This window comes from Balaenoptera acutorostrata, chromosome 13 (assembly GCF_949987535.1).
Source record: "Balaenoptera acutorostrata chromosome 13, mBalAcu1.1, whole genome shotgun sequence".
NCBI lineage: Eukaryota > Metazoa > Chordata > Mammalia > Artiodactyla > Balaenopteridae > Balaenoptera > Balaenoptera acutorostrata.
Genome location: NC_080076.1, coordinates 371,162 through 384,561, shown reverse-complemented (window position 1 = coordinate 384,561; position 13,400 = coordinate 371,162). Strand labels below are relative to the sequence as shown.

The 13,400-nt window shown below is 50.1% G+C and overlaps 2 protein-coding genes across 2 annotated transcripts in view; one reads left to right on the top strand and one right to left on the bottom strand.

The window, feature by feature from the left end:
• The window catches only part of ADNP2 (ADNP homeobox 2), a 58,824-nt gene extending 48,338 nt beyond the window's left edge, over positions 1-10,486 (top strand). The window contains exon 11 of the transcript XR_009005020.1: positions 10,357-10,486. The gene's annotated coding sequence lies outside the window, so the exon portion shown is untranslated. The remainder of the gene's footprint in view (positions 1-10,356) is intronic.
• A 373-nt stretch (positions 10,487-10,859) lies between these two features.
• The window catches only part of PARD6G (par-6 family cell polarity regulator gamma), a 104,075-nt gene continuing 101,534 nt past the window's right edge, over positions 10,860-13,400 (bottom strand). Inside the window, exon 3 of the mRNA XM_007172767.3 lies at positions 10,860-11,680. Coding sequence (XP_007172829.1) covers positions 10,860-11,680 — 821 coding nt within the window. The remainder of the gene's footprint in view (positions 11,681-13,400) is intronic.

Sequence of the window (13,400 nt, the reverse complement as noted above, 5' to 3'; positions counted from 1 at the left end):
CTATAACTATATCTACCTGTTTTAAACTTGTAGTCATTTAAGTTCAGAAGGATCTAAAAGATTCTTCTGAAAAGAGCTACATTTTTTTTACTTTCACATGTTATGAGTTTTTGATGTCATATTTTACATCTTCATGTTTATCCCTTAACTGTTTATTACAGTTCATTTTACAATTTTTTGCTTTTTAATCTTTGTACTAGCTTATTGAAGTGGTCAATCCACAGCCTTTAATAGACATTTGACTTTACTAGTGGGATTTTTCCTTTCCTATGGATTCTTTGTTCTTGTAGCCTTTTGTTTTCCGCTTAGAAAAGACCCTTTAGCATTTCTTTTAGGGTCAGTTTAGTATTGATGAACTCTTTTTGTTTTTGCTTATCTGAGAAATTCTTGAATTCTCCCTCAGTTCTGACTGGTTATTTTGCTGGGTAGAGTATCCTAGTTTGTAGGTTTTTCCCTTTCAGCACTTTAAATATATCATGCCCTTCCATTCTGGCCTGCAAAGTTTGCAGAAAAATCAGCTGATAGCCTTTTGGGAGTTCCCTTGTATGTGACTCTTGGTTTTTCTCTTGTTGCCATTAGAATTCTCTCTTTATCTTTAACTTCTGCTGTTTTCATTATGACACGTTTTTGTGTGGGTGTCTTTGGGTTCATCTTGTTTGGGACTGTTCTTCGTGTACCTGAATATCTGTTTCCTTCTGCAGGTTTGGGAAGTTTTCAGCCATAATTTCATCAAGTACATTTTGACCCCTTTCTCTCTCTCTTCTCCTTCTGGGACCCTATAATTCAAATGTTGCTATGCTTGATGTTGTCCCAAAGGTTCCTTAAACTGTTTTCTTTTTTATGTTTTTCTCTTTCAGCTGTTCTGAATGAGTGATTTCCATTATTCTGTCTTCCAGATCACTTAGTATTCTTCTGTATCACCTAGTCTGCTGTTAATTCCTCTTGTGTATTTTTCATTTCAGTTATTGTATTCTTCAGTTCTGAGGGGTTCTTTTAATATTTTCTAGTTCCTTGTTAAATTTGTCATGTGTTCATCTCGTTTTTTCAGTCAGTATTCTTATTCCCAATGCTGTGAACTCTTCATCTGGTAAATTGTTTATCTGTGTTACATTAGTTGTTCTCACAAGGGTTTTTGTGTTCTTTCATTTGAAACAAACTCCCGTCTTCTCATTTTGCTCATCGTTCTCTGTCTCTGTGAAACTAGATGAAGCAGTTACCGATCCCAGTCTTGGAGGGGTGGCCTTGTGTGGGGGTGTCCCGACACAGTCTGCGTGTGCCAGCTGCTTTGCGGGGAGAGCTGGATCTGACGTGAGCGTGAGTCACATCTTCCCCCAGGGTGTGCTGGCAGCTGCCACCTTGGTAGGAGGTGGGGCTGGAAGTGGAGGTGGCAGAGTCAGGTGTGAGCTGGGGCCACTCCTCTGCTCAGTGGCCAGCACCACCTTTCAGGGGTGAGGCAGGTTCCCAGACCCTGAGGGTCAGTCTGAGCTGGTTCGTTCCCTGTAGGTGTGTGCCCTCCCCTCCGAGCGTCAGCACCTTTGCTCCAGAGGGGAGCATACTGGAGTGGGCGCCCAGGGCTTGCTGGGGGGTGCCCGAGCGTCACGGGCACCAGTCACAGTTGCAGCCAATCCTGACCTGCTGTGAATGCCAGTAATAGCCATCCTCGCCCTGTTCAGGTGCTGTGCTGGGTTGAGTCAGCTCTGGCTCCTCAACCAAGCACTCTCCTCGGCTGCAGCGGCCTTCACCCTCCCGAGGGGCTGCACCACAGAGCAGGAGGGGCTGCAGGGGGAGCTCAGTGTGGGCCGGGGCGTGGCCCCGGTTGGTTGTGGAAACCGACCAGAGCCCGGGCAGTTTCTGTCTGCTTCCTCCACCTTGCCCCGGGAGTGAGCAAGCATGTGCCCACCCTTCACGAGTGGAGTCTAGGTTTGTCACATCCCCACTGCTGGTTCCACTGGTTTGCAAACCAGCTTAAGGGGACTTGTCCTCCTCGCGTTGGGCCGCAGGGCTGGGGTGCCCAGGTGTGGTCCCAGCCGCTCACTCCCCAGGGAGGGCCTCCGAGTCAGGGTGACGCCCCTCCCCCTCCTCCTCTGTGTCCCCTCCCAGGGGCGCAGGTCCCGACCTGATCGCTTCTCCCGCTTCCTGCTCAGCCCTGTGGGGCTCTGTCTTACAGCCTTGGTTATAGAAGAATCCTTCTGCCAGTTTCCAGTGAGAATTGCTCCACATATAGTTATATTTTTGATGTGTTTGTGGGGGGAGGTAAGACCCGTGTCCTCTTCCTCTTCCATCTTGATCTCCTCTGGAAAAAGCTTTTTTAAAAAATTGTATTGAGGTATATAGTTAATTTACAATGTTGTGTTTAATTTCTGCTGTACAGCAAAGTGACTCAGTTATACATATATACATTGTTTTTCAGTTCTTTTCCATTATGGTTTGCCACGGGATTTTGAATATAGTTCCCTGTGCTCTACAGTAGGACCTTGTTGTTTATCCGTGGCAGTAGCTTTTAAAGTATAGAAATGTGTAGTCTTGTGGGACTGCTGCGGAGGCCTTGCTGGCCACCAGACGGGCGATCTGAGGTATCCCCTGGGCAGTAGTTGCAAAAGCTGGGGCTCTAGACGAGTTTATAAGCTCCTTTCTGGAAGATACTGGTGAGCGGGAGTGAGGCAGAGGGGGCGCATAGGATGGTGTCCCAGCCCGCGTTCCCTGAGAGCACCGCTGTTCCAGGGCCTCGGGCTGAGCACACCTGGAGCCTGAGCCTCAGGCCGAAGCTCCGGGGCAGGAAGCAGGCCTCTTTCCCGGAGAGAGTCGGGGTGCGTGCCGGTGCGGTGTCTGTGCTGCGTCCTGGGGTGGGACCCCGCCAAGAGCCGTCTCTGACCGTCACAGTCCTGTGGGCCCAGGAGCACCAGCCCACTGGCCGCCAGAGCCGGGGGTTCACGGGCATCCCGGGGCAGCAGCTGCGACAGCGGGACGCCCGCGGCGTGTAGGAGCCCCCCCGAGCCGTGCGCTCTGGGCGTGCTGGAGTGAGGATGCGAACGCCCCCCTCTCGAGGCCTCTGGAAAGGTCTGCGCTCAGCCCTCAGATGTCGTGTGTCATTAGACGCCCGCGCCTCAGGCTCCAGCCTCGCTGCTGAGCCGGTAGCGCCTCCTTCACAGGAAGGCTGAGCCCCTGGGCCTGCCGCCTCTTGCTGCGCGCTGAGGGGGTCGCTGTCTGAGACCCCGCCTCCGCCGACTGCGGTCCTGGGGGCCCTGCCCGTGTGAGGCCCACTGGCAACTGGACCGGGTGACGCGGAGGTGTGCCCTGGACAGCAAACAGGCCTCTGCCTCACAAAGATGGGCGAACGTTTTGGCCTGTTATCTGTGCGGAGCCCTGGGTCGTAGCCTGCCAAGAACCCTCTCCAACGTTACAGTCCCAGGGGGCCCAGAAACGCAAGCCCGCGGCGCTCAGAGCCGGCTGATCAAGGGCCGTCCCCTGGGCCGAAGCCTCAAGAACCAGGCCCCCGACGTAAGGGCCGGGGCACTGGCGTGTGTAAGAGCTCCCCTCCCAGAGGCGCTGGTGCTGCGGGCGTGGCAGAGAGAGCGGTGAAGACGTGCACCCTCGCGGGAAACGGGAAAAATGATGGAGCTTGCTGGCTCTCGCGAGGCAGAGGGAGTGCCAAGATGGCTCCCACAGAGGAAAAAGGAGAAAGGTCTAAATTAACAAACAGCTCACCCCCAGCTTTAGCAAGCGGGAGCACAGCGGCAGCGCTAGCGCCCTGTCCCTGGAGAGCGTCCCACCAGGCCTGGCTCCTCGGGCTGAGGCTCTGAGATCAGCCGCTGAGCCTCTGCCGTCAAGTCTGGGCCCTGGGCTGAGTGAGCCTGCGTGTCAGGGCGCCTCTGGGCCTCCTGCAGCCCTCGGGGTCTCGCGGACGCGGGGCTGGGGGGGCTGCAAACCAGATGTTTTGGGGGCTTGTCTCTCGCCGGGGTGCCCTTTGTGGGGCACAACCTTTGGCTCCTCAGGGAGAAGCTCCGGGTTTGTGATTCCCCCCCCGGTGGTGGGCAACTGTGCCAGGGGTGGGTTTATGGGGAGACTGTGTCAGCCTCTCCCGCCCGCTTCCAAGTGGCTCTTGTCTCGTTTGTCAATGTGAGGTAGCCGCTCGGCGAGTTTAAGGTCTTTTTCAGAGGAGGTGGTCGCACCTGCAGCTGTAGACGCGTGTCTGGAGGAGGTGAGCTCAGGGTCTTCCTGCGTCACCCCTCTGGGTCCTGATGGCTGCAGTTTGGGGCATCAGTTTGGCAGCGTTTCAGCTTTTTTTTTTTTTTTTTTCCTGCTGTACTTGCAACTTTTCCATGTGATTGTTTCCAAAGAGAAAGAGAACTTCAAAAATGTTCATACCCTTTGATTCAGTGATTTCATCTAGGAATCTATCCTAAAGAAATAATCAGAAATCTAAGCCACGATTTATATATAAAGCTTCCATACTTTTTATAATATAAACACTGTAAGTAAGCCAGTATCTCAGGACCTTTGTGCTTTTCGTGTGTCTACACTGTGTTACGGCAGTGCTGAACTGTCTAGATGCCTACGGGGCCATCTTTCTTCAGGGGTTGTATTTTTGAGAGTCACACTTTGTGAAGCACTTTGTGGATAGTTTGGGTTGGTACCCTTGAAGACAAGGGGGAAGGAAATGGCTCTGTGGGTAGAAATCTAGGTTCAGTATTTGAAGATGTCTGATGTGCACTTCTGAATGGGCTCAGATACTTGTGGCGTTTCAGGGCTCCCGCCTGAACACCCAAAGAGCCCGAGTGGAAACAGGTGCAGGGGAGGCTTCCGACAGCACCAGGTCTGTGCAGGGGCAGGAATATGAACGTTGAGCTGGAAGCCTCGACTTAGTCTCGGTTGGCCTTGTACAGCCGGCGACTGGCCTCGCTCAGCCGGGCAGTGAGGCAGGCGTTGTGAGGGCCGTGAGGGGTCCCGTCGTCGGCTGGTAAAGCTGCTAAGGTGAGTGGGGACAAAGCGTCTGTACGGAGGGAACAGCTGCAGTCGGCAAGCGGAGGCTTGTTCTGGGGTCACAGCGTTTCTCACAGTGCGGTCCCAGCAGCGCCATTTCCGCGCTTCCAGCAGGGGGTCGTCCACGGGGGTCTAATCCATTGCCAGCGGCCCCGGGAGACGCTGTTTCCGTCACCCCCACCCCACTGCCAGCCTGAGGGTCCACAGGGACCTCCAGGTTCCCTGCCAAAGTGTCTTCACTCTGCCAGGCGTTTGAAACAGAGGAGATTTCACGTGGGGAACTGATTACAGCTGCCCCCCAACCCACCGCCAGCCGGGGCTGGTGGAATAGAACAGGGGTGATGACCAGTTGGGCTATAGAGGCAGGAAGCCAGGTGACGAGGACGGGAATGCCGGAGAGGCTGCCCTTCCTCCCACCTGCCAGAGACCGCATGGAGGCCGGTGTCTCGGGGTCCAGCGCTGTGGCCGGCACGCTTCTCCCTCGGCACCACAGAGCGTGGGAGGGCGGGCCTGCCTCCGAAGAGCGGATGGTGAGCCACTAGCAACGTAAGGTGTTGTCAGCTCACCTCAGATTGCGGCACTGCTGCCAGGCAGCCGGTGTGATACGTCCCTCTTCACTGCCAAAGCCCCGGTTTTGTTTGGGTGGCCAGTCCTCCCATCATGGTGAAGACGGACTCCACATCCAGGGTCCAGGCCCACTGCCCTGGCTAGTGCTGGATTTGGAGCGTCATGTGGCCTGGAGCTCCACCATCTACCCGTGTGGACAAAGCTGGCCTTTTCTCACGTCTAGGAAGGTGTCACCAGTCCTGGCGGGTGAGTGTCCTAAGTTAGGGAGCAGTAAGTTACTGCCGACCCCAAGTATGCGTTCTCATTTACTGTGTTTATTTAATGCATATGTGTTCTTTGAACTTAATTTGTACCTGAACCTAGATTTATAGTCTGAGAACTTTCACATTTCACAGCGCAGGGCTGGGAAAATCGCGCTCTGCGTGGCTCACCTGCAAGGTCAGACTGATCCCAGCCCCGAGCTGCGGCCGCAGGGGGATGATGTTTCGTCAGCACTAAACATCCTGACCACGAACGTAGCCTTTTCTGCGTTTTGAACCCGAGTTCAACCTGGGATATTGACAAGGGGCCGGGATGGTGGGAGTGGAAACCACGCAGCCCCTGAGGGAGCAGAGAGGGTGAGCAGACAAATTAGGAAGAACGTACAGGAGTACAGGGAGTGCACTTCGTTCCTGTCCAAGAAAGTTTCCACTAATAACCACACCTGTCCCACGCGGGGGAGCCTGACCCCTGACCCCTGACCCCGGGGCATGAGGAGGAGCCGGGGCGAGTGTGAGGCAGAGGAAGATGGGCCGTGGTTACGGTAAGCTGGCTGCTGCCGAGGACGGCTGGGTCTCCCAAACAGGCTGCCATTCTAGCAGCATTCAGTTCTCTAAGGTGCTTTTAAGCACAGAAATCATGATTCTGAAGAAGGGAAGAGAAAGGATGCTTAGGGTCAGTGGCCAGAACAGGGAAATTTCCCTTTGATATTTTCTACCTGAGTGATCTTGGTATGAGCAGCCCTTTAGTTTAATTCTTGATGTCACTTACGCTGGATGACAGATCCTGGAACTACTGTTGTTAGATGGACTGGTTTATGGCTCAGTCCAGAATGATTCAAGGAGGAGAGTGGTGTTTTTCCTTAGTGGGAACTGTGTGGATGAATGTTGCATTTCTTTTCTAATAAATTTATTTATTTATTTATTTTTTGGCTGCATTGGGTCTTCGTTGCTGCTCGCGGACTTTCTCTAGTTGCGGAGAGCAGGGGCTACTCTTTGTTGTGGTGCGTGGGCTTCTCATTGCGGTGGCTTCTCTTGTTGCGGAGCACGGGCTCTAGGCACGCGGGCTTCAGTAGTTGTGGCACACGGGCTTAGTTGCTCCACGGCATGTGGGATCTTCCCGGACCAGGGCTCGAACCCATGTCCCCTGCATTGGCAGGTGGATTCTCAACCACTGCGCCACCAGGGAAGCCCCGAATGTTGCATTTCTGGAAGCAGATAGATGGGGCGGGAAAAGTACTGGATGTCAAAAAATATGGGTGTGAATTATGGCTCTGAAAATTACCATGTGATCCTGGAAATATCAGTCTACCTTTACTTCCTCGTTTTAAAAAGTAATGGTAAAAATTTACAATATCCTCCTTCTGGTTTTGTTTTTATTCATAGCAGTTACTGGCAAACAAAATATTACATCTTATACTGATTTGTTATCATCTGTTTCTAAAGTATAAGGTCCGTGGAAACATTTGTATGCTCACACTCAGTAAATAAAAAAATTAAGAGAATATAACAACCTCTGAACAAAGAGCTTATGCTGGTTTAGGAGACAAAACACAGAAAACCAAAACAGCAATCTGAGGACACTGAGGAGGTTTTGCAGTGCTTCCCTGGAGTCCTGGTAGCTGGTCTGTGGAAGCTGCTTCTCACCTGTGGCCTGGGCTTTGGGTGGGGTTCATGTGAAGAATGTAACTTGGTCCTGGAGCAATAAGGCAGACAACTCAGTTTGCCATGGAACACCTGCGGTCTTGCTCAACAGATCACTGGGGTCTACTAGAAGCGAAACTTGTGTGAAAAGAGCTCTTCCCCTGGCACATTAGCTTGGGGTCAAGAGGGTTCAGGTTAAGAAATGTGTTTACTTTCAAAACCCCCTGGGGAAGGGAATGTGGAAAATGGCACTTGTTTCCTGGGCTGAGGACACCAATGGTGAATCATTTTGTTTGCTTTTTATTAACATAACAACAGTTTATGCCATTCCTTGGAAATGTTGTTCAGTAATGCAAAGTTCTCAATCCCTGAAAGTTATCTTTTTGTGAAGATAAAGAAGAAAACAAAATAAGTGAGGAACCATAAGAGGGAAAAAGAATTTGTATATTGACTTGGGACGTGTTTGGGATAAGAAATACTTAGGAGACTGATGTCAGAGGCAGAAAGGAGGAATAGGTGTAGCTGGAATAAAAAGTAAACCACAGAACAGTATTTCTGCCCATCAGGAAATACTTTTTGCAGGCTACCTGATATTCGGGTCTCAGTACCAGCATTATCCAGATATCTCTGCGACTTGCAACAAGACCCCGCTCCCTGTCTCTGGCTACTTTGTGTAAAACTGTGAGATACTATATAACCTCACTGATTCGTGGACAGGGTCTCCTTGTCAGCTGAAAGGTTGGCCCTCCTGAGATGTCATGGGCTCTGGGGCTGGCAACGTGCATTACTACAAGGTCAGGTGACCTGCGCTCCTTGGCTGGTCAGCCAGATATCTGCCCCTGCACCTCTGACTCCATCACAGGCGCTAACTCAGCGCGTGCATCCAGCTTCAGCACCTGCCTGCCTCAGCTCCACCTCACAGGCTGCGGGGGTGACTGTCCCAGTGCTCGAGTCCCCGCAGCTCTAAATGGAAAAGGGCTGACTGCAGCTCAGCAGCGTCAGTGAGGGGATTCAGCGAGGTGGTGCACACTGGTAAAGCTGAGACAGCTGCGCCTCTTTCTTCCAGGAGTTATTGGTGTTTGCTGCTGTCACCTTGACATTTGTAATTTACTGAATGAGTAGATCTTGATGTATTATGCATTTAGTAATGTCAATGATGATAAAGTGTTAATGGAGATTTTGCAAACCAGGGTATACTATTTTGAAAAAGCTGTATAGTAAGTATTCAGAAAAGCTTTTTCAAAAGGACTTCAAAAGAAGGTTCTGGACCTATGACACATCTATCTCCTGTCAAATACGAGTATAATTTGGTTATCTGAAATGCCCTACTACCTGCTTGAGTTTGAGCCCATTTTCCCATCTGTAAAATGGGCTACTACTACTCGCCTGTGGAGGAAGTGTGAGGGTTACGTGAAAAACAAAACAATAAGGCGCACAAGAGACACTTGGTCAATATTAGGTACTTCATCCTGAGGCTGAGTTTATCTCTGCTGATTGTTAACAGACATTCTCTCCAGTATTCAGAACACAGCTCAAAGCAGCAAAGAAAAAGTTTTTATTCTTTGATATAAAAGAAAACTTTAATGTGTATACAACATAGTTTTTTTTGTCCTTTTTTTTTTTAAAAAAGAAAATTGCAGAAATATAGACCTGGGTAGAAAAATACACTCAAGCAGCTGCTCAAGACAATTCATAACTCCTAAAATTATGAACAATAGCACACAAATCTCAGCATAAGCCTTTTTTTCTTTAAAAAATTATTCACATTTACTTAAAAAACACACCTAGTTATTTGACAAGATATTCAATAACCAGCAATAACTTAATAAAAGAACATTTCCTTTGTGATAGTAAGTTAGCATAAGAGTTTTGGTTCTACAATACTTGTCGTAGTAAAAAAACACTTCTGACTCCTGGTGCCCAAAAATGCTCGTACAGTTCATTGGAGCCCATAAATCTGGGGGTCCTAGACCTCAAAGGGGAGCATCTTTGGTCTTCCCTGTACTTAGGACCAAAACAGACAGTGATCCTGGCATACAAATAACAAAAACAAAGGTGCAGGAGACCACAACTACTCAATAAAAGCTATTTATGCCCAATAAATAGTTTCCAAGAGAAAAATAATTTGCTTTTCACTTAATGAATTCAGGAGAAATGAACACATTGAGACACACTGTGTTCCACCTGTTATCAACCTGCCATCCATAAAGTCAGTTCTGCCACTACCAGCAGGGGGTGCCTGACCACAGGAGAAGCAGCCACGTAGTTTCCCAAAAGGCAACCTACAAAAATACGTTTACCTGTATTTACATGAAAACTTTTTTGGGTGAAAGTTTAGTTTTCAACGTACAAGTGTAACATTTTCTCCTCGACACTGGATTCAAGTAGAAAATAACAGGTCATATAAAGTTTGATTGGCTGAAACATGAATAAACCTTTAAAATTACTAAATAAGTGAATATTGCTAGAATACCAAAGGAAGTGACAATGAATTTAATCTGTGTTAAAAATCTTTACATTCCATGTGACTTGTTATTTAAAGTCAAAGATCACAGAACCCACAAATCCAAGTGACTGACCTTTCGAAGGCCTGTGTGAAGTGCTGGAAACACTTCACAAACTGCCCTCAGGGTCACAATCCACAGGAACAGACTGGTTTTTACCTCAGAGTAAATGCTGGCTTTTGATCACAGATGGTACTGGTGAGCTGTGCCTTCCACTCCCTTCCCAAAATTAAATTCACCTCAAAGGCTAAAAACAGGCCACCTCTGACGGCCTCACAGAACTGCCTGTCGGGGCGAGTCCACCGCCGTGGCCACCACGACCACTTCACACTATGTGAGACAGGACTGCAAACGGTGCAACGTTCTGAAATTCATCCTCTACCGCCATCTTATTATTATTCCAGGTGTGGGTGCATTTGCTCTTGAAAACCAGCCTCTACCTACCTTCCTGCCACGTCCCATCTTCATAGCCTCTGGCCCGTCAGCAGAATCAGTGCAAGTCGGCAGGAAGCACAGTGAAAACATGAATTCGACTATTTTAAAAACGTAATGTTAAAGCTTCATTTTAAAAAGTATATTTTTAAAATTTAAAAATGAAGTGTTTTCTGCACTTGGTCAGATCCTTTCTACCACTTGACAAAGGTGCTAGACCCTCACCCAGCCTCGTACAGACGGTGCATGAGTATGTATTTTACGTTCTGTGGAGAAATTCTACAAAAATACAATATTCTTTTCTCTCCATAAGTTGGAATAAAGAGTAGGGCTGTGGGAGAAAAGGGAGGGATAAGTAAAAACAACAAAAAGGAGGCGTGCAGTATACAATTTTTTCTTATTTTAAGACTGGAATAAAACTTTAAGAAGAAGGAAGTATTTCCCCTCGGGAAACTGACCTGTCGGACGCCTGGCCCTACAGGGTGACTGCCGGCCCGTGCTCCTCCACCCCTCCGGGGGGCAGGGCCAGGCTGTGGCGGGGGTCGGACCGGAGGGAGCTGAGCAGCCTCTGGACGCTGCCCTCCCGCCCAGGGCTGTGCAGGCCGGGCACCAGGCCAGCGCCGTTGACCCGAGCGAGGCTGCCTGGTGGCGGCCTGGGTACCAGCCGGGGCTCCAGGACGCCCTCGAGGACCACGTCGGCCTCCTCGTCGCTCTCCATCTCGTCAGGGGGCAAGTTCTGCAGGACGTGGGCTGCAGGCAGGCTGTGGCGGCTGGCCGTGCTGTCCGAGGAGCGGCCGGAGCTGCTCAACGCACGGCTGCCACGCACCACGTTGTTCCTCTGGTTGGCCGGCTTGACCGTGACGATGAGGTTGTGGCTGTTGGCGATCATCATGTCTGTGACCTGGTCCAGCGTCTTCCCGGCCACCTCAATCCCGTTCACCTCCAAGACCTCATCGTCCACGGCCAGCAGCCCAGTGCTCTCGGCCAGGCCGCCGGGCACCATGCGGGAGATGAAGATGCCGGGCACCTTCTCCAGCCCCTGCGGGGCCACGCGCACACTCGTGCCGTCGCGGATGTAGAAGCCCAGCGGCTTCTGGCAGCCATGCCGGTACAGCCTCACACGGCGGTGCGTCTCGGGGAGGATGTCCACGTCGATGATGGAGGACACGGGGCGGAAGTCGTGGGGCAGGCCGATGTGCAGGTGTGTGCGCCGGCGAGGGCCGTCCTCCCGCAGGGCCAGGGGGCGCCGCCGCCTGGACAGCGAGCCCACCCCGAAGCTGCAGTGCTCGGCCTCTTCTGGAAGAGCACAGAGGAGTCGGTCAGAGGAGAGACCCCGCAGGCAGCGGGGAAGCACAAGTCAAACAGCATCGAACACCCGGAGCCTGAGGCTGGCCATCCAGGTAAGGCCTGGCCTTCTGCAGCTCACCTTCCCACCGCTTCTCTGACTTGTGATGTGACCCCAGGGAAGTCTGAGGCAATGGGCAAATCAAACCGTGTAAAGAACTGACTGAAACACAAGTCTCCCACACATGCCCGGGAGCTGAATGATCGATTCATTTTGTCACACTTCAGTTTTTGGGAAAGTCTCAACCTCCTGGATGATATGCAGACACAGTGCAGTAACTTTACGGGTTGTTTTGCTGAGCCCACAGCAATCCTGGCCTCAGGTGAGCTGGCCCAACAATATTCACCAGGCAAATGTTTGATGCCAAGTTCAAGCACAATCACCTCCTTAACATTAGCTCTCCAGGCAACCAACAGAATGGTTGAAAGGTTAAGAGAATTAACAATAGATGAAAGGTTGAAAAGTGCCTGACTGGATTCTGCAGCGACAGTGGAGCGGGAAGCACCAGGGACGTCTCCCAGCCTGGACCACAACCGCAGGGGCAGAATCTGTCTGATGTAACTACTCTGGAACTCGAGAATCTGTTGAAGGCTCAACTTCCAGGGGAAGAAATGGACGGTAATTGCAGTCAATTTTGCTCAGTTTCAACTCTTAGCACAGTAGCAGCTACCTAGCCCACCCCCAGCACCCTGGGAGGCAGCTGTGCACTGTTCCTGGAGAGTCTGTGGGCCAGGGTGGGCAAAAAGGACCCTGCTCTCCAAACATCAGGCATCTGTGCTCTGATTACGGACTGCTACTTCTGATCACAAAGGTGTAGACAGAGGTAGGTGGCTATTGCACCTCCCTGCATTGTTGCAAGCCCCTCCCCTTCTACCTGAAGGAACGTCCAGGAGAGTTAAAGGACTGGCACCCTTTCTCTCCCTTCATTTTTCACCTTTTCTCATTTTGGGAGCCAGACCTTAAAGTCTAGGACATTAAAAACAACTGCATATATGGGGAAAGTTAGAAGTGACTGCGCATGCTCAAGGAAAGACTCAGAAAGGACCTTAGAAGACCTTAAGTTCACACCTTAATGTTGATACTCAGCAAAGAGCCTCCAACAATTTAAAAAAAAACCCACCCCAAAACAGTAACAAAAACCCAGCAAACCCTGGGGAAGAGGTAGAATCTGATTTCCAGAGCTACCATGTTATTAGATTAATCTCCAGTGTTCAACAACAACAAAAGAAGTCACAAGACGTACACAGAAACGAGAGTGTGCCCCAAAGGAAAACAGTAATAGAAACTGTCCCTGAAACAACCTGATGGCAGATTTACTAGACAAAGACTTCAAAACAATGGCCTAAGACATGATCAAAAAACTAAGAAAAGAAGAGATGTGGGTAAAGTCAAGAAAACAATGTGTGAACAAAATGGAAATATCAACAGAGAGACAGAAAACCTAAAAGGAAACTAAATAGAAATTTTGGAGATGAAAAGTACAATAATGGAAATTATTGAACAGGGGACTCAAAGGCAGATTTGAGCAGGCAGAAGAACGAATCAGTGAACTTGAAGATAGGACAATAGAAATGATCATATATGAGGAACAACAACAAAAAAAGGTTAAAGAAAAGTGAACACAGTGTAAGCAATCACTGGGACACCATTAAGCAAACTGATATATGCCTT